Genomic DNA, 21,346 nt, shown 5'->3' with positions numbered 1-21,346 from the left:
AAATACTCTAGGTTTCTCATTTTTATGTATTAATTTCTCAGCACATTTTGGACACTTTGTTAAGGATGTTTGCAACCTGTAATAGAAGTTATTCCTTAGAGTTTTTTGGCATGACTCTGTTTAACCTAGAAAATGAGTAAGGTTGTAATGCATGTAGCTGAAATACACAAGCCTATGAATTTACATGCAAATAAACTGAGCTGCTACTGATGTTATTCAGTTTGCTCCACTTGTAATAATTGGTTCTTCTGTTCAGAAGAATTTTATTTCCAGAGGTTTTAGGCTCAGTTAAATGGCAGGATATAATAGCATTGCTTTTGGCTTTCACTGGAGTATATCAACATGATCCCTTGCAAGCCAAGAAATACAAGTTTGTGCCTTTAATTAGTCACATAGCTCTAATCTTGGTTTTCCCCCTTTTGATCCTCTGCCTCGAAGGGATAAGTAGCTGGAGAAAAAACAAAGTCATGAATTTGTTATTTGTAGGTAGTGATAACGCTTGTTAGGATGGTGGTGGGAGGCTGGAGGTGATTTATGAGAGATGCAAGTGTTCAGTTCTCCAGCAGCAGTTGGGTCACAGGTATTCCAGCCAGATGTGTGCGCCACTCCACCAGGCAGCACAACAGCTGGAGGGGAATGGAGAGTGGTTCTGAAGGAGCCCATTAGTTAATGCCCAAAGGAAGAGCTGTGCTGCAGGGGAGCTTTGCAGTGTCATCAGTTCAGCTCCTGTGGGTAGTGTCAGATCAGGGCATCCACACTGATACAGCTCCTGACACACAGCATGCTGGTAAGAATCACTGATCTGTTGCTTCACCTTCCTCTTAATACCTTTAGTTTTGCTTCCTTAGTTTTATGTCTTTAGGCTGATTTAATGTGTTAGTGTTTATAAAGCACTCCACAGATGAAAAGCCTCACATAGCTGCTTTGTGTAATTATTATTTTTAATTGTGTCCATTTGTATAATTTCAATTAGAATCACTAATGGACTAGTACAAACTCAGTAATAAGTAGAAAAGGCAGATTATTTTTTTTATTTAAAAGAAAGTAGACTTCAGAAAAAACTGGAGAGAGATGGAAGAAGTGGACAGATATTCTTCTGGGTTTCAGTTCATTCATATTAACCTCATTGCTTGCTAATTGCAGGAATTTAAATATGCCAGTGCCCACATAAAAACAAAACCCTCTGAGATCCACTGCTTTTCAATGGGAAAACCTGGAGCTTGAAAAGGTATTATACAATTTCTGCCATCAGTGGTATTGAAGTGCTTTTTTTCCCAGAGTGACTAGTCAGGAAATGAAAATGGGAAACTCTGAGTCATAGCCCTCATTGTGGGTGCACATAGCCAGGACCACTGGTGTGCTGGGATTCTGTGCTATTCACAGAAACTCCACCGCTTGGAATGGTAAAGGCAAAAAAAATCTTCCTGCTGCTGCAGGGGAATTTCAAATATCAGAATTGTAGATTCAAGGCAGGGGAAAGCAAGTAAAACAGAACTGATATTTGGAAATTTGTGCATTCAAGTCAGATTTGTGATGTGATGCAATGCACAGTTTCAGAGGAGTTTAAGTGGTGAAAGCAGTCATTTGGCTCAGTATGTGCATTATATCATGGGGCAGACAAGGTCAGCTCTCAGACTGAGGGCTGAGGAAATCTACCAAGTATCTCTGCCTGCCCTAAAGTTCTTCTGGCTTCCCAGCAGGCCAGCCCAATTGAAGTTCATGGGAAGTGCAGGTCTGCCGGGGGGGAGTTTATGGCCCAGCTTGGCTACCAAGGGGCTCAGTGAGTCAGAGCCAGTGCAGTGGTGATGTGACAGCCCAGGGCTGCTCACAAACACCCGAATAAGATTAACAGGCAAACTCTGAATTTGTAGAAATTTCTAAACTAGAAGTGTAGACCTTGCTCAAGGTTTTGTTTTTGTGTTTCTAAATACCTGAGGACACACAAACATGTACCACAACATTATCTGTGCTATTTTGGAGATCCAGCAAGGTCCCCCAGGCCACATAGCTGATGCAGACCGCTATTGTGCAGCATTACCAAAGTACCCAGTGGCTTCACTGAGCAGTGTTGTAACATTCTGCTCCAGTTACTCCAAGTGTACGAGGTGCTGGGAGAGGCAGAGCTAGGATTGCTGCAGCTCCCCATATTTAGGAAATAAAGCAACACAGCAGCAAGTAAGTCTTCTACTATTAAACAGCTAATACTTGATGGAGCTTGATTGGATTATACCTACAGTTTGATTTAGTTTTTTTTTGTAGTTGTAATTTATTTCTCAGCCCTTGTTTGTCTTATTCCAATTAAAAAGTATAAGCATGAACACTTATGTGTTTTAACTCATATCTCATTTACTAATCATATTTACTAATTTACTGCTACATTTAATAATGTTGACATAGGAGGGGGGGAATGGCTTTAAATGGGAAGAGGGCAGGTATAGATTAGGTATTAGGAGGAAGTTATTTCCTGTGAGGTTGGTTAGGAACCAGAACAGGTTGCCCAGAGAAATTGTGGGTGCTGCAGCCCGACATAGTGGAAGGAGTCCCTGCCCATGGATGATCTTTAAGTCCCTTTCAACCCAAGCCAGTCTGTGGTTCTGCTGAGTGATCAAACTTGATCCTTTCATCCCCACATCTGTACCTCCACAGGAGACCCCTGTGTTTCAACATTTGTGTGTTGATGTTTAGAGCAGTCATATTCTTCAGGTATTCCTGCTTAATCCCATAAATCTCAATCAGCCAAGTGAAGGTTGCTAGGCTCTTGTTCCCCTTGCCCTGCCAGCATCAGCATTATTCTGTTTTATCACAGCAGATTCTGCAGCTGCTGGCAGCCAAATGGAGCACACAACTATTGTGATTAGCCAGAACCAGCTCTATTCTAGTGGAAGATACCTGTAAAACCACTGGGTTATATATTTTTTATTATTATTTCTTTTGTAAGACAGAGGCCAGCAGGGAAGGTCTCTGTCACAGGTCCCAGGGACAGTGCACTGCCAGATTTTTGAAGGGCACACAGCAGGGTTGAGTGTTATGAGCTGTAGTCTCTTGAAAATGTGTAGACTTTCTTCTCTCACTTTTCATTCAATTCTGAATACATTGGAAGTGTTGCATTACAAAGGGATGAGATGCCGCTGGAAAGGTGATCAGCAACACTTTTCACAACTGAATTGTGGCATCTCTCACCGCCTGCTGAGGTTTTACTAGTGTGTCTCATTTAAAAAGCATTGCACACCATCCTTGCAGATCCTTGGTGCAAGTCATTGAGTCTTTTAGTCAATAATGCGTTCAGGGAAACAATGGTGTTGTTCCAGAGTGCTGGGGGGGAAAGTATTTTATATAGTAGTGGCTGGTTTCAGTGATATTTGAGTTTATTATAAACAACCTTTGTGTATGCATATGTGTGTGAATTCTTTTGGGTTTTCTTCCCATTTTTCTGTACATCTCTTTTCTGAATGTAATTTTTCATTATCTGTTATAGAAGGAATTATGTATTATTCTCTCAGCCTTCTGTTTTTTTTACTTTCTCTGCCTTGCCCAGACAGCATGAACATCATCATTCTATGTGTAACTATTTCATTGGTGCATTATCGTGCTCCTGTCTAAATTCTGGTCAGTCAAATAAATGGCTTGCCTCACTAGCCTGAGTCCTACATCAGAGTAGATATTTTGAGATGTAAATACATTTATCATCTTGGTCTTTTCTAGTAGATACACAAAGTTCCTTGTTCAAGACCTCTGATGCCCTTTCCTTCTGGAACAGTCCCAGTTCACTCTCCAAGGCTGGAGCAGAGCTGTCTTATCTTGCCTGCTGATCCTGAAGTCCTATGCTGGCTAATCCCCAAGTGAAAGTAAATTTTTTCATGTATCTGCAGTTGGTCTCGCTTGAATTCCAGGGTTCATCCCCCAAATCTCACCAAATCCAGGTCTTGCTTGCCTGCAGAAAACATTTATATGAACCAGAAGAATTTTCAGAGCAGAGTTGGATCACCTGGAGCAGCTCATCTCTCATTTGTTCAGCGCTTCATGTAGATAACAGAAAAGCAACTCACTTTCGGATTTCTATTTTGAGCGCATTAACAACTTTCTCTCCTGTGTTCTCTTGTTTATATTGCCCTAACTATTCTTCATTTATTCAATTATGATTTTATTCTTTTAATCATGTTTACTTCCACAGATTTTGAGGGGTTTGCCCTCTCACTCTCATATTCTGTGCATGAATAGAAAACAGATGTCACAATTTCCTCTAATCCTGCATTATGATTGTCATTTTAGTTCTGCGGAGCTAATAAAATTGCTACATATCACTATTCCTTTCCTAAACAACTTTAAACCGCCTCAAGTTTAAATGTAAGAACATAAGTAGTTCAGTTGCTGTTCTCTTTTGCCAGCTATGTCAACTTGTACTCGCTAAGACACATACAAAGAGCTGGGGAATTTTGCTATTTTCTGCTTTTTTCAAATAGGCATATTTTGGGAGTTCAATGTTATCACTCGTCTTTGGGGGTCTAAGCACCAGTTTTCACATACAGAACTGTAGTTCTTGGGAAAAGTGAAGGCAAAGTAAAATGAGTTAGTGGGAAAGGGGAAAAATATTACCTCGATACCTTTAACTTAGAGCAATTCTGTAGCTCTTTTAAATATTCTTTAGTCTTACTGTTTTCAACGTCATCATAAATGCCAACTGTGCCTTAAATTGTTCATTTCCTAAGCACATTACTTTGAGATAAGGTTTTTTTTCTTCAGTTCTGTTATGTAGAGTGTAGCTGGTTTTGCCTGAATGTCACTACAGCAGCGAGATGGGTAAATGTGCATTGTCAGATGGCAGCTGCATGCCAAGTGCAAGTCCTCCTCTGGTGTTTCTTCATTTGGACCTTTCTGATCTCAATTTTATGAAGATCATCTCACTGGAGATTAGTGTAAGGGAATTTTAGAAAACCTTTAAAACTCTCTTTATTTTTACTGTTCTGCTTGTTTCCATGGAAATGGGAATCTATAAGATTGTCAGGAGTGAACAGCTGAGTGTTCTACATGTGTAGATTTCATCAGGTGACTCCCAGCTGAGATCTGGGATGACCTAAATAAGTAGTAAACCATTTAGTGGGGTAAAAAACAAGACAAATTTAGAGAAAACACGATATGCATTCTTTTTGTCGTCATTGGGTGTGGTAAGTAAGAAAATGCTTATTTAACTCTTTTGGGGTGCATGATTTACATGGACACACTTGCAACTTTCTTCAGACTCTTTTTCATGATTGTAGCAGTTCTGTACAACAAACACAGTCCATCCCTTTGATAGGATGGACTTTTTAACTGTGACCTGAGCTCTCTCAAGTGGATGTTTGTGGGCAATGAGGGATATATATGTCAGAAAATTGCATTTCTACAGTTCAGGTTCACTGAATTCTCAAATGTCAGCCTATGTTTGCATGTAAGAAGTAGTTGACAATTCCATTTCTGCAATTACCTCACTTGCTGAAGCCAAGAGAGTAAACCAGATCTCTCTAGGATGAACCTTATATATTTGTTCCTCAGTTTAGAATGGAAGCCTTCCTCTTGTGGCCAGGTAAGAATAAAACTTATCACCACTGAGGATTTGCCTTAACAGTTGTCGTCTTAGCAGATAGTAAAATGCAGAATGGCTGAAGTCAACAGGTTTTGTTCCCTAGTTTCCTGTCTCATGTTATTTTCAGGCACTACTTCTTCCTTCAGTTCTCTGCATGGAAAGCCAGTGCTTTGCTCAACAAGTGGCTTGTGTAGAATATTTTACCCAGGGGTGCCACTGTGTGCCTGATACCCAAATGTGTTCATGTTAAGTCAGCCACAACCTTCTCTTGTCCAGGGGTGAGCTCAGATACACTGGTTAGGAATGTGCAGGTGCAGAATCTTTTGTTTTTAGAGAATTATGGTTAGAATAAAAGGATAAGGATTTCTTTCTTAGAATACAAATTTTGCTGCATTTTTAAGAGCAGATATTTTCTTCCATAAACTGGTGAGTGAGGTTACTTATGCCCATGTCCCCTCTTTTTTTTCAAAAATGATGAAAAATGTCAATAAAGAATCTTGAGGTGTGCAGGATTCTAAAATTGCCATTCCAGGTTACCAAACTGCTGCTGGGCTCAGTGCCTCAATAACTGTTATCTGAGATTAGGAACCCAATATTAATCCATCAATCAGTGTGACAGCTTGTGGGAGAGGTGTCTTTCACTACATGTGAAGTTTACCTTGGTATCAGCTCATTAGGAAGGAGATATTTTCAACTGCTTGATATATCTACCCCTATTAATTGGAACAGCTTTCAATAGTGATGTGTACTAGAAGGTTCTTGCTGATTTTTTTAATAATATCCAGCATTCTGTTTTAAAATAGAATAAAAAATTTTAGGATACATGAAAATAGATTTTAGTATTATATCGCTTATGCAAGCTTGAAGTTACATTATTTTCTCTTAATAGAGTTCTCTGTAGAGCTGTTGGATATTAGTGAAATTTAAAAATGAGAGGTTGTGAAGTAGTTTGTAGACGTATGGAAACAGCTGAGACTTCATCTAACTAAAATCCCAGTGTGGTTTGTAGCCTAATCTCATATTTTGTACTTGGATGTGACGAGTAATCTTGGATTCTTCTCTCCCCCAGTATTCAAATTGAATGTTTTTCTATTTGAGTGATTTACTCCTCCTTTATGCTGCATGTAAAATGTAAGCGCTTAGCCATGCTGGTTTTTATTCTGTTTTTCAACTAGGATTTTGAAATCTTTCCTCCAAATAATGCTTTTAACATGCTTTTCCCTACATCCTGCAACTCCAGGTGTAAGAACTAGCTTTATGCTGTGCTGCTTCCATCCATATTAGCTGAGGTTTTCCTCATTTGTAAGGATTGTATTGTAATCAAAAGGTTTTGAAAGAGCAGCACGTTGGGATGGGTGAAGTTTGAAGGAGGTCTGAACTGTCAGCTTGTCTAAGCCAGACAACTCCTGCCAGCTTTTGAGAGTGTCAGGTCAGGGATTTTTGTGGGAGCCATCTCACTCCTGTGCAGACATCACCAGTGAGATGCTTCTGTTCATTTGGTTTTGAAGTTTTGCACAACTTAAAATTTGATTAAATGAGACCTATAATATGAAGTACACCCAAAAGAAAACCAATGTGTGTTTGATAAATTGTTTGGTTTTTTGTTGACTGCATGAAATTCAACTGCTGCCTTTCCTGACTGTTTTTATTGGATGAGAAATGCGACTCTCAAGTAAAATTAAAAGCAGATTGTATTTCATGCAGGAAGACTGTGTCCACAGTCACAGAGTGAGTTCTGTCAGACTTTTCAGTAACTGAAAGTGACATTTTGGGGTGGTGGAAGTCACCTTGTTTCCACTCAGTATCTAGGACTGGTATCTAAGAGCACATTCTGTATTTGTAACCATACATTACCCAGCATGGCCCAGTGCAATGGCTGGGTTGAGAGGTCTTTTTTCCAAGTATTTTATATGTATGATGTCTAGACTACTAGCTCTTTTAAAAATTTTTGCAGTTTTTAAACATTTTTCTTGCCCACAGGTAAATTTCTCTGAAATAGGAGGTCTCAGCAGGCTATCTGGGAGCAGAGTGGAAAGGCACAGGCACAAAGCATGAGAGATCTGCTTTGAATGGACTAAAACCCTGTCCATGTTTGATCAATCCATTTTGTTTTATTCTTTGAAACTGCTTCTTGAAGTGCTGAGCCTTTACTTTCCTACAGAAGTAACAGATTTATACTATTAATTGCATGGTTAACAGCTAACTTTAGGGCTTTAATTTCTTAGTTCAAATTGAGATATTGATTCAGAGTGAATATATAAATATTTCTGAGGAGAATCCCCTGGTAAGAGGAGGATTTTTTGGATATTTTTTTCTTCCTTAATAATTTTAAGAGACAGTATCAAATTGATGCTTTTAAATTAAGCTGGCCTATGCCAGTTTGGAAAGCTCTTCTATATTTTAAAAACAACATTGTTTTTTTTAGAACAGCTGACTACTTTTTAGTTCTGTTTGGTGTGCTGGAGTTATTTGGTGGTTTTTAGCTTGTTTTTCTTTTTGAAATCTCTCTGGAGCACCTCATCTTTCTTTTAATGTGCCTTTAATGTTGGTTGGTTTTGGGTCTTATTTTGAGGGTTTTTTCCTGCTGCCTCTACCCCTAAAAGCAAAGCTAAAACTTCTAATGGGATACAGTATTTTTGGATACAGGACTATAAATAGTTCTGTGTTTTGATAAACAAAAATATCTCTAGTGATATATTGATATCATAACTACTCAGTAGAGAGTTGATTCAGTTATACTGAAGCTATTTTTGGGATGTTGGTAATCTTTTGAAGTCGCAGATTATATAATGCGTTAAGCATTTGGTGAGCCTTTGATATAAAGTATATGGAGATAAATATATAAACATGGCCAGTATGTCTTTTTTTGCTAGGTGCCAGTCATTTTTTAAATGTTTTTATCAATAGAAACTTATGTGGAGTTTCTGAAATCAAACTTGTGTGATGTTCTGTAGTTATTTTCTTTTAACTGCTGACGTTCCACTAAACTTGAAGTAATTATTCATAATTCAGCCATAGGTGCATCTGCATGGGGCATGTGTGTGTATGCATAATACATATTTTTCCTGTTTTTCAAACACTTTTATTTTCTTTGCAGTGGGATGCCATAACTGAAATGGATGAACACAACCGTCCCATCCACACCTACCAGGTGTGCAACGTGATGGAACCCAACCAGAACAACTGGCTGCAAACCAACTGGGTCTCCCGCGACGCCGCGCAGAAAATCTACGTGGAGATGAAGTTCACCCTGAGGGACTGCAACAGCATTCCCTGGGTGCTGGGGACCTGCAAGGAAACATTCAATCTCTATTACATGGAGTCAGATGAGCCTCATGGAGTAAAATTCAAGCCAAACCAGTACACCAAAATTGATACCATAGCTGCTGATGAGAGCTTCACCCAGATGGACTTGGGTGACCGCATCCTCAAGCTCAACACAGAAGTCCGTGAAGTTGGGCCCATCAACAAGAAGGGATTTTATCTGGCTTTCCAGGACATTGGAGCATGCATTGCTTTGGTGTCAGTCCGTGTCTATTACAAGAAATGCCCTTTCACGGTCCGTAATTTGGCCATGTTTCCTGACACCATTCCAAGGGTGGATTCTTCCTCGCTGGTGGAAGTACGGGGCTCCTGTGTGAAGAGCGCTGAGGAACGGGACACCCCAAAATTGTATTGTGGGGCAGATGGGGATTGGCTGGTGCCTCTGGGACGATGCATCTGCAGTGTGGGATATGAAGAGCTGGAGGGTTCCTGTCATGGTAAGAAAACATTCTATTTTTTTTTTTTAATTTTTAAGAGAAGTAATCTGCTGTCATAGTCTCTTCCACTGTCTGTAATAATTTTGAAATTACTTGAGAATAAGGTGCTTTTTTCTGTGGTAATGGTTGTGAACAATGATATCTCAGTGGCTGCTGAGGCTGTCTGCTGTGATTCAACATTGGCTTTATAGCAAAAAGGGGAAGAGAGCGTCTGTACCCATCTTTTACAAAAATGACTCTGCTGTTTTGCTCAAGAATTTCTCAGATTGAATGGTGTTAGGCAAGCTGCACAGCAGCCTTGGATAATAGAGAGCATTAAAAGCACTATGCACTGTAATCAGAAAATGAAATTCTTTGTTGTCTGATCTTGCTGGCATTAATTATCAAAATACACTCATTGCAAAGATACCATGTTGACAGTGCCATTACTGGAAGCCAGCCTAATTTTGTACATAAGGTCAGAAGGTTTCTCTGTTAATGGGATAAGGATTTTCTCTGAAACTTTAATGCTGAATGAATTCCTGTCCGTTATGCAAGTGAGTCATACACTAGATCTGTACATGAGCAATACAGGCAGCAGACAAAGTCTACCAGAAATGTTTTCTGCAGTACATTGACTCCACTGGTTTATTCAGTTGGTCATCTGATCTGCTGAGCAGGACCTTCAAAGTGAAATGGAGTACCCAAAGCTATGAGTTTTTGCATATTCTTACCTATTTACCGCAAGAATTACAAATTACTGCTTTAGAAAATTCTAATCTAATTGAGCTTCTGCATATTTTGAAATAATTTTCATAGGTTGATGTTGTCCGTTTAATCTTCTACAGTGAATCTAAATTTTTATGCTATTTTTTTGACAGTTTTTCAGAATACATTTGTCTTATATTGCTTTGTGAATATCATGCCCAAGGCAAGCCCAACTGCTGGAGATGCTTTCATAGCTAAAGAGCACAATTTAATTTCTGTAGTGTGTAAACCATGAGTGGAAGGGTTCCTCCTGTACAGGGTGGCCACATTATGCCAGAGCTCGTGGTGGAGCTGTATACTTGGGCAGCTGGCAATGCGTTGGTACAGTGGGATTTTCTCAGTGTGACTGTTGAGGGTTGTGAACTGAACCGTGATGTGTGTGTGTTGATAGACGTCTTTCAGACAGCCATAATGTTCTCTTTTGAGACTTTGCTTCTTGGCTGAGACGTGAATAACAAAATCAGAGTTTAAAAGAGTTGTTGCTTGTTAGTAAATCCTGAGAAAACCCTTTAATACCCATTCAATAAAAAATACCTCAATATTACTAATTCTCTGAGGGGAGAATGTCTAAAATTTACATTGAGCTTCTTTTCAGAGAACTAGAGAGTGGGGGACTAGGTGGGAAAAGAGTAGAAGCCACTCTATCTTAGCCTGATAAGATCTGATCTATATTCATAAATTTTTCACATCTCTTGGGTCCTTCCCCCAAACCCCAACCCAAAGCCCTTTTGCCTCTCCCATTCTCCTGCTGGAGTTGCTGCAAATTTGAGTCTTGCAAGTGTTTTGAACCATTCTGTTAGTGTTTTGTGCAGGCATAATCTATGACCTATTCAGGAGAGAACAATTTCTTTCTTCTTCATGAAAATACAGTCAGAATAATAATTTTGCATTTTGAAGTCTGTTCTGAAAAATAATTGGTGGTGGGAAATACTTGTTGATACTTTATTTTTCCTACTTGCACATGATGTCAAACTTTTTATACCCCAGCCTGTGGCTCAGTGGGGAATAAGCACTTCATGGCAAATATGACTTATCTGTGACAGAATTTAAAGAATAAATTTCTGTTTTGATATTTGCGGAGATACAGACTCTCTATTCACAAAATACTAAATGGCATAAGGAAGGATATTCTGCCATTGTAATTGCTCATCATTTTGCTAAGCAGCAAGAATGGGAATAAAACCAGTCTTTGATCAGTTTTACTGCTGCTGTTAAAAATCATAGGTTATTTTCAGCTGCCTAAATCTCATTTACCTGCTTTCCTAACTGGCAACATTTCAATTATTTCAATATATGTCAGATTTATGCATCTCTCTCTGTGGATCTCTCAGTATTCCCTATCCATTGCATTTTCTTTTAAAAGCATCATTTCAGAGCCAAAGTGTCTGAGAAGAATTCCCAACTGGTTTGAAAATATCCATACCTGTTAAATGTATACCCAAATGTCTCCAGTTAGTTCAGAGGCATATTAATAGGGGATTTTTCAGTAATTTGGGACTGTCTTCCTTTTCTGAAGTCAGTGGGGGGGGAAAGTGGCATTAACTGCAGGAGATTCCCAGGTACTTGTGTGTTCTGTACTTTTTTTAATGGGATAATCTGGAATATACCAATCTTTTCTAAACTTACTATGTAAACAATCATTCTTTGATTTGAGTCTACTTATCAAGATTTTCCCCTCAAAATCCTGAAATAGCAACATCATTCATATGTTCTTCTGTATCTTTAGGTATAATAAATTAGAACCAGTAATTTGGCAATGCAGATGAGAAATGTCTCTGATATGAACTGCTGGCTTTGCTAATTCGTTTACACCAGCCCCAAGTTTCAGGTTAGAAGGAGGAAATGCTGCACAGGATTCTGGTAAACAACAATTAAAAGTGGCATGTTCAATACTGTGTTCTCTGAATGTCAGCCCAAGATATGAGTGGTGCTGAATTTAGCAATGTATAATATATACAGGACATATCAGGACTTTGTGGTGGGGTTTTTTCACATAGGAGCAAACAACCATGACAAGGAGCCTTTTATAAACTTAATCATAATGGTTCAGTTCTGTTAGGGCATGATATAGGAATAATTGGATGACTGTTAAGTGAAGTTTGACTTTTTAATGATTTACCAAAAATTATCTGAATTATTCAAGGTTAGGAATTAATTGCAAAGAAAAATTCAATTATATATAGCAAATACTAATTATTATGGTAATTTCAGATTTTATTTTAGTCTTAACCAACCAAATACAGTGCAGAAGTGTATATTGCCAGCCATAAAAAATTGATTCTTCTTGAGGAATATGCTTAGGAAGCCACCACTTCCAAAGTGAGTATATTTGGTATAGCTGAAGGAATGCTAAGTGTTAAGAATGTAAAACAATAGGCACTGACAGACTCACCTGGCTTATTTTAATTGAGACAAATGGTGTAAGAAATAAAAATGTAAAATTCAAATTGTGACCTTGAGTTGACTGAACAACACTTCCTAGGGATGCTAATGCCTGAAAACATGGAGTTTTTAATTGAACAAACAGTTCTTTCCATTATTCATCACTTGAATTTGTGGTAATGTTTCACTGTTAGGATTTCTGCTTTGACAGCTGATCTTTGTGTTCTTTAGCCCTTCCATCTGATCCAACTGGAAACTACTCTCATTTTTCAATTAACTAATCCCCTCCTCATATATGTGTATATTTATATATGTGTGTATATATATATGTATATACTGGTAGTGTGGCTTTGTTTTTGGGAAACCAAGCAGTTCATATTACAGTCATGCTTTAGTTACCTGTGTGCTAGCATCAAAACAGGAAAAGGAGGGAATAAAGTACGTTGGAACTGCAAGATACAGAGATACAGTATTGTGTAAGGTTCCTTTTGGGTTTTCTTCTATGTGTTTATTTGCTCATGAGATCAAATCTTTACCAGGCACTGATAGAAGCATCTTTAAAGGAAAACCATAGAAAGATAATTTAAATAGTTGTCTTTTTTAAAAGTATCTGTGACTTATCAGATCAATTTTTAAAAGTTGCATTAATTTTTTTCAAGTAAACAGCCTTATATTTACTGAAATTTATAATAGACTTTTAACTTCGTGACTGCTCTGAAAGGAATTCACACTTCTTTCCTGTGCTTAGGCAGTAATGGTCTATTTTGCATAATTTGTGAATCTGAAGAGCTTTAGATTTCAACATTTCAATGGTAGTACTTGAAACCTTTGTGATTATTGGTGAAATATATTTTTCACTGAAAAATCTCATCTTTGGTCTTTGTAAGGCTGCACATCTCTGTGAACACTCAACACAAATTTTCTTTCAGTTATGAATATGGATAAAGTTGAATTGTGATTTGTCAATCCCAGATTGGCTTCTTAGGTGGAACTGCTAAATAGTTGTTTTTAGTACAATGCAAGAACAAGGACAGGGAAAGAGACCAGAAGTTGTGGGTAATTGCAAACATGTAGGTTAGAGTATGGAAAAGTAATTGATAATGACCTGTTCAAAGCTTCTGAATGTATCTAACCACATATAGCTGCTAGCATATGGAAAAAAACTCTGAACTCAAGGCCTGTATACATTAGTAAAAAAGAATATTTACAGTGGACAAAAATTTAAATTACTCTCTGTTCTGAGGGGACATTGCAGATGCTACTGGCAGCACTTTTAAGTTCCCATATCCAGGTTTTAATTTCTAAATGGCAGGTCATATTCCAAGCTATTTCAGGCTGTCTCTCTCATTTGTACTTTTTCCACTTGCACAACAAAAACCGTTTTGTCCTTAAGGTTTGCAATTAGTATGAATTAAAACTAACATTGTTGCCTGGCTGAAATAGGAGGTAAATGACGGATGGTGAACTGTGGCATGGATGGGAAATTACTTACTGTCAAAAGGATGATTTTTTAGTGAGTTGTACTAATCTAGAGAGGTCTGACTTGGCTGGATTCAGTAATTTCACCTTTTTTCAACACTTTTAGGTTGTTGGGATGGCTGTTTCTGGTTTTAGTTTGTTGTGTTTTCATTTGTTTGGACATTTTAATTGTACCATTTTTGCATCATCTTTTCAGTGCCTTAAAAATGGGGATATTTAAGTTAGTTACTGATTTTGATTTTTGAGGGAGTGGGTCTTTTTGGTTTTGGGGTTTTTAGCATGACAAAGTTGTAGGAATTAAATAAGTACCTGAAGGCACCTGTCTTCAGTGACTGCCTGAGTTAACAGCCAGAAAAATCCCAGTGCCATATAAATTCATGTTGCAGCTCACAACCAAGCCTTTTTTTACTTAATATATAGCCATCTGCAGATTGGATGCAGTTCAGCTGGATAAACATAAAAACTCTGATAAAACAGCTGAAAAGGGATGCTGTTTCAGAAGTAAGAATTTAAAGGTCAAAAAAAGCCCTTTATGTTTGATTTTAGATAGTAAGGAAGCTCCAGTGATAATAATAAAATAAAAAATTGTTTGCAAATTCTTGTCACGTCATACTTGCATTATTTTGAGCAAATAAAGAACCTTACACTAGTCACTGTAACCTGGTTTCCAAAATATTTCACTGTAAAAATTCAAATCAAAGCTTTGATTTTGTAATTGTACCTAGATAAATTATGCATAAATAGAAAACTTATTGTTTGCAAACTGAATTAATGTTGGAAATTGCTGGTTTTGACTCCAATACTGAAATGTGCATTGAATAGAAATGTGCCTTGATAGCAGAACAAGGAAGCCAGCTGAGGTTAAATAGTGAGTTTGAAACTGAAAAACTTCAATATTTTCTGTTTGTACACACGGACATGAAACTTCAGCAACAAAAGCTTGCTGATAACTCAAGTGTGTCTTGCCTCAGGTTTTGCGTTAGTTGAATATTGCTGGATATTGATCCTACCAGCAATCCTTTATAAACAGTAGACAAAAATTGTCCAAGGGACTGCAGGGATTGATTTTGCTGTTGTGTGTGACTTGGTAACAGAGCTGCATGATTTGGCATTAGCAGCAGCCCACAGTAAATTAGTTACTTGCTCTTACTCTGTTGAAAAAAGTGCAGTGCAGTGATGGCCACATGGAAAAATTGTGGTACTAATGGGAACAAGCTGTTTAACTTTTACACCAAGTATAAATACAAGTGTCTGTACATCTGTTTAACTGTACATACACTAAGTACATTGTAAAACTGTTATTTTTTAACTTGATATTTCTTCCGTGTTGCCAAAAAGTGGGATTGACAGCTTGGATGCTGTAGTGTGGCAGGAGGGGAAGAAGGAATGCACTGACTCTGTGTTATTGTCCTGTGTCCCTCACTGTCATAGGATTTGTCCTCAAAATGTATGTCACATCCTACAGACACTATCAGAAACTGTAACCTCCATTATTGGGTAATGCAGCTTTTCCTTGCTTGCCATGTTTGTTTGATGATTTTTTTCTTCTGTGAGTTATTACCTAAAGCTTCAGCTCAAACATTTCACATTAATTTGCCTTGAAAGGATGTTCATTGCACTTCACACGTGATCTACCTTGACTGTTTCAACAATCAAATATATCAAGTACAGGTGACTTTTGTTTGAGTGAAACCCTTGTCTTGCTGTGTTTACTGAATGTGAAATTTCAGCATTGGTTGCTTGCATCTTCCTACAGCTGAGGAGGTTTTCCTGCAGCTGGAAGAGGAGTGTGGTGGGGATTTTTTATGACTGAGTATATCCTCAGCACTTGAGTTTCCTCACTGTGCTGAAAGTGTACATCTGAGTTTTGAGGTCTTGTGTGACCAACAGATGGAGGAGAGTAAAACCATAATGCTTCACTTACACTTACCCTGATAACAGTTGTGGAATACAAAATGCCTTGTGCTACTCATGGAAGTTGCTAAAACTTGTGAAAGAGAAATCCTTTGTGAGGAAGCTGTGACAAGCCTTGGCCCCCAAGTTACAAAGGCACACAACTGTGTGGACAGCACAATTGTGTTTTAAGGATTTCCATGGTCATTTCTTATAGGAGAATAACAGTTCTGGCACCATAATAAGGGCTTGATATATTTGTCTTCGGAAATTCAGTTTCTAGAATAGTTGTTATTCCTGTTGGGGCCCTGAAAATAAATATAAGCTAAGAGAAAACATTTTAATCATAGTGCTCAGTGAAAGTTTTTACACTACAGTAGAGTGTGGATTTTTTTTAATAATGCTAGGAAATCCAACTCAATTTGTAGACTGTATGTAATTTTAATTATATAATTATATGTAATATAATGGCACAGTAATTCTCAAAATCTAGGAGTTAGATTTTTTCTATTTGAAGATTTTGTTCCATAGGCTTCTGAGCAAAAGCACTTAAATTTGTGTTTTGAAATAATTGAAACATTTTAGAATATCATTATTATTTCAATATAGGTTATGTCCCCTTTGAGAACCCATAAAGTGGAGATCCAAAATCTGAAGATAATCACTAGCATTTCCTCTGAGGCAGGTTATTAATCAGTAACACATTCACAAATAAGCCATAAAGCATGTTCTGTAATGAAACTGTTCCTGTAGAGGTTTAGCATCATTTTATTCAGTCAATTATTAAAGCATTTGTGCTGCGAAATATAATTTCAAAAGTGATCAATAAGAGGTTTTCTCTGGCGTGGCCTAGGAATCACAAGCAGGAGTGAATGCGCAGGGATTTCTGAGGATGTTTGTCTTGAATACAAAAGAATGTGTGTGGGTGCTTAAAAACTTGAACTATATTTGCTTTTTGCAAGTCTCAGTAATAATGCAAATAAGACAAGATTTCCTTTAGCCAGCACGCTCTGCCTTTTCGTACTAAATCTTATGGTGAAGAATAATATAAGAAATAAGTATCACTTGTCTTAGAAAAACTTACGTAGACAATAAGGTCATTGTGTGTCACAGAATAACTTGGATTTTAAAGGCAGTGGTATTCAAAAGGTTCTCAGAAACTGCACCAACCAAAATTTGTCATGTGAGACTTTTTTGGGCAAAGCAATTTGGAGGCTGCTCACAAGCTTAAGTTCTTACTAAATGGGAAAAAAAAAAGTGGATGGCAAAGGCAGTACTGTTAATGACAAAATTTATGACTGATAGCTTTGTATAAGAGAAAAGGGAAAGGAAGAAAAACTCCCATGAAAGGGGAGGCGTTCCCTTGAGGATAGAGATTTTTCCATCCTCAGTAGTTTCAAAAGTCATGAGGATTGGCTTTTGAGCTGCACTGCTGTTGAAAGACTCTTGCAGGGCTCTTGGCAGGAGGAGAGGATCAGTAACTGGAACTCCAAAATGTCAGCTACCTTAGTTTTGGATGCCAAATTCTGAGAATGTTAATTTAGATCTAGAATTTCTAAGGTTTACTCTTTGACATGTCTCACAGTCCCATAGTGTTTTAGTAGATCTGCTGAAAGTTCTCCCTTAACGGGTTTTGTGGGATTTTTTTTTGTTTGGATTAGCTTCCACCCCCCTTAATTTTACTTTTACGAGTCCCATCAGATCCCAAGAGAATATTCTGCAGGGAAGAACCTTGAGTTTACTGAGGTTGCTGACCTGGAGAGGGTGGCCTATTGAGCAGATTGAAGTGAAAGATTAATTTCTGTGAATCTTTCCGTCCTGCGAAGTAAATATCCCAGCATGGGAAGGTGATCCTTGGGACCCAACCTGCTGCAGTGAGCTTGTGCTGTTCTAGCTGTGTATCTAGGGATGTGTGCACTAAAAGCAGAATAAATTATGTAAAACAGGTCTCGTACCTACCAGGGAAACATCTAACGCAGTCAAGGACTGCACTTGAAATGTCTCTCTTTAAAGAAAAGTTGCTTCAAAGGGATACTGATCAAAGCATGAATAAATTCCCAAAGGACATGGAAATGTATGCATAGAGAGATTATACTCCAAATGCTAACAATGAATGTTTAGCTATTTGGTATCTGGCTATTATATAATAATAGTTATGGATGTGAAATGTCTTAATTTTGCTGTGACAGCTTGCCTGTATTCCCAGATGTTAAATATTTCAAAGCTTATCTTACATATATTCATAAACAAGATGAAAGTGTTAATTCTAATTAAAATGATGCACAGTTCAGTAGCAGCCCTAATAAAGTCCCTGTGGAACAGTGAATGTAATAGCAGTGTATCTTTTATGCAGAATCAAAATGTAGATTTCGATTTCACTGTAAACCAATCTTCAAGGAGAAACTGAGCAGTCAAGATGGAAGAAATGAAAAATTATATTAAAGAGTGATTTCAATATGTGCGGAATTTTACATATTGGTAGTTCAGAAAGAAATTGGGTGGGGGGAGGTACAGGCAAGCAACAACCCTTCCCAAATTTAAAGAGTATTACAGTGTCCTGAAGTACATATTTTAGTTGGTAAATATTTCTAGGTCGTGCTTGTGGTAATATTCCTCATTATATTTGTCTGCTACAATTTTTCTTGCAATTATTTTTAATCAATATTTGAGAAACCACTCTTTTTTAATGCTATTTAATACTTACACACGTGTACGTTCAAGATGCCTTCATAAGGTTAGCAAGAACTTGAATGTGGAATTTTTGGGAGGTGAAAGACTGAAATAAAAGATGTAAAAGTGTTTTTTTATTTTAAGGCAGGACAAATTTTCCACCATGTTTAACAGAAAAAAATAAAAGAAGATAAAAAGTCAGGAGATGGTCAAGACTCTGAGGGGAGTCCAAGGGGAATGCCTAGAGACAGGGTTAGTTTGTAGCATTTAGGATAACAGGAAAGGCAAATCCCAGATTATGAGGAAATGTGTATTTTTCTTTTCAAGATCTGAACAGGGATTCTTTGACATGCAGTAAAGTAATAATAGGTTTAATTACTTCTTTGTGTATTTCTTTTTTTAAACTAGAAATCACTACCATTTTGCTGATTTATCTGTTTAATATTATATACCCAGTTATTGCAATTAGCAGATCATGTTAAACTGTGTTAGTAAGAGAAATTCTGTGAAGTAATTTCATTTTGCGAGAAGTCGTTTTCAATTCTTAAGAAAGACCTGAATTCTCTTCAGAAGAAAGTTCTGGAGGAAAATTTAGGTTGATCAGATTTTTTCCTTCTATGTTCTTTCCTTACAAAACATTAAGTAAACTGATAGTACAAAAAGAAAAAAATTACTAATTCTTAGTGCAGTACAGAAAATTTAAAACTCCATTTTAAGAAGCTTTGGGATATGTTGGATTTTTTTTTGTCTTCACTGCAGTCACATGAGATGTTTAACTTTTGTCAGAAAATCAGATTCTAATCACAAAGATTTAGTATTTGGGGTTTCAGGTGTTCATGTTTGTTTCAGTTTTTGTGGTTTTGTTTCTTTAAGTATTTCACTTGTATTGTTTTGGGTTATATGAGCTACATTGTTTTTTTAACTTGATCAGGTGACTAAAAGTTTGAAATCAAATTTCATGTTTTAAACTTCATAAAAATTGGTGAAAATCCAAATATTTGGTGAAAAGTCCCCAAATAATCTACAATGCTTAACTGAAAAACAGCTGAACAATTATAGCAGAGGAGGATGAACTCTGTATATATTGTTAATATCCTAGAGGAAATGGTCACCATATTGACAAAATCCCATTACGGAGATTTTTCGCTTTGCACTGGTGGATGTCTCTGAATGGCTCCTTGTCAGTCTGTGGGGGGCTGGCTGTGCTTCTCCTGCTGACCTTCCTTAGGTTTTCCCTTTGATCAATGGCTCAGATTAGCTGGAAAAAAAGTAATTTTCACCCTCCTTTTCTATGCAACTGATGTGTTCAACTGTTTATTAGCTGTTGTGTCCCAACCTGTTCATAGCCACCACCAAATTTTGCAATCATGTCTGGTCAGCTGGCATCACCAATTTTCAAATTAAAAATGCAAGAAGAGGCAAAAAATCATTATTTATTAGGATTAATTTGATAGCCAGGTGGTACAGGGCCATATGAAACAAATCATGCATTTCTTTCAAGTTAGACATGAGATAGACTTACAAATAATTATTGAAATGTAGTTCTTCTGGTCTGTGGACTTTTAAGGGGTTGTTCAGAACTTCCAGTGATAAATGTTGATTTGTGCTCATGGAAATACTACACACAAAGCTCAAAATTTTCAATATCAAGCCGTTTAATCGTTAGCAGCTCTAGGTTCTGGTCCTGATGAAACTTCTTAAATTAATTTGGAGATGGGGTGATGGTACAGTTTGGGGATAGTGAGTGAAAGGTCTGTAGTTTCCAAAGGAAAATATTGGCTAATTTCTGCTAAGGTCATGGAAATCAGAAACAAGTCAGTGCTTGGCTAAGTAATTGTTAACACATCAAGAAAAAAAATCTAGTTATCAACTTTATAGCTCCATAATCCTCCACTATTGTGATTTAATACTTACGCAGCACTTCTCCATAGAGTCTGTTTGGTGCTTTGTTTTAGTGTTTTGTTTGTTGGGTTTCTTTTTTGAGTGTAAATGTGCAATATATGAAGCAACATTGCCAGGAAAATCTATTCTGAGTTCAGGCCATTTTATGCTATGGATCTGACACATGCAGATGGATTATTGTGGCATTTTTTAAACTTTGTGATGTATTTAAATCTAAAAATGCCATAACACAAACTCCTGTGAGTAGAGAAACCTTGCTTAAACGGCGTTCCTCCTTGAAAGGAGGAAGTGTCCAACTAAATGAGAATAAATTTTACCGCAATCCATTCGTGCTCGAGGTAGCTGTTGCAGAAGAAATAATGACAATATAAATGCAAATGTATATAAATGTAAAAATCTGAAAGTAATTTTCAGATTGCTCTCTGTGGTCATATTTTGTTGTGTTAAAAATACAGGTCATGGTCTTCACCATAGCCTATGGAGAGAAGTAATCTTTTTTTTTTAACTGTAAAGTAAAAATGTGAGCAAGCTGTCCATGGATAAATAATATTATTTCATAAAATACATTGCTGAGTCTAATGATCCCAAACTAACCTAATCATTTTAAAAGGCAGCCTTGAGATTCCTCTTATCCCATGAGCCTTGAATTGGAATAAATTTCCTTCTGGCAGTATTGTAAGAGAAAAAGATCCACAGATGAAATGCTGTTTGATATCTTACCACTCTTGTACCAGTGCCTAAGTCCTCTTATATTGTCAACATACTTCTTAAACATTTTCCAATCTTTTCATCTCGTCTTACCAATGCTGCAGTGTCCAAGCAAGGATCCTAAATGTGGTACTGACTCTTTTGCATATATTGTAAATGTCTTTTGGAAAGCAGCAGTTTTGTGATTAGAAAGAGGTATTTTGTCCCCAGTGTGAAAGCTCTCATTTCAAAATTCCTAGATTTT

At 37.3% G+C, this 21,346-nt stretch overlaps 1 protein-coding gene across 3 annotated transcripts in view; it reads left to right on the top strand.

The window, feature by feature from the left end:
• EPHA6 (EPH receptor A6) overlaps positions 1–21,346 on the top strand; it is a 362,638-nt gene that overhangs the window by 77,198 nt on the left and 264,094 nt on the right. For all 3 annotated transcript variants that reach the window (XM_030945817.1, XM_030945801.1, XM_030945809.1), the window contains exon 3: positions 8,658–9,321. In XM_030945817.1, coding sequence (XP_030801677.1) covers positions 8,658–9,321 — 664 coding nt within the window. The remainder of the gene's footprint in view (positions 1–8,657; positions 9,322–21,346) is intronic.

The sequence above is a fragment of the Camarhynchus parvulus genome, chromosome 1, assembly GCF_901933205.1.
Source record: "Camarhynchus parvulus chromosome 1, STF_HiC, whole genome shotgun sequence".
NCBI lineage: Eukaryota > Metazoa > Chordata > Aves > Passeriformes > Thraupidae > Camarhynchus > Camarhynchus parvulus.
The sequence above is the reverse complement of the archived record's forward strand: the minus strand, read 5'-3'. Positions and strand labels throughout refer to the sequence as shown.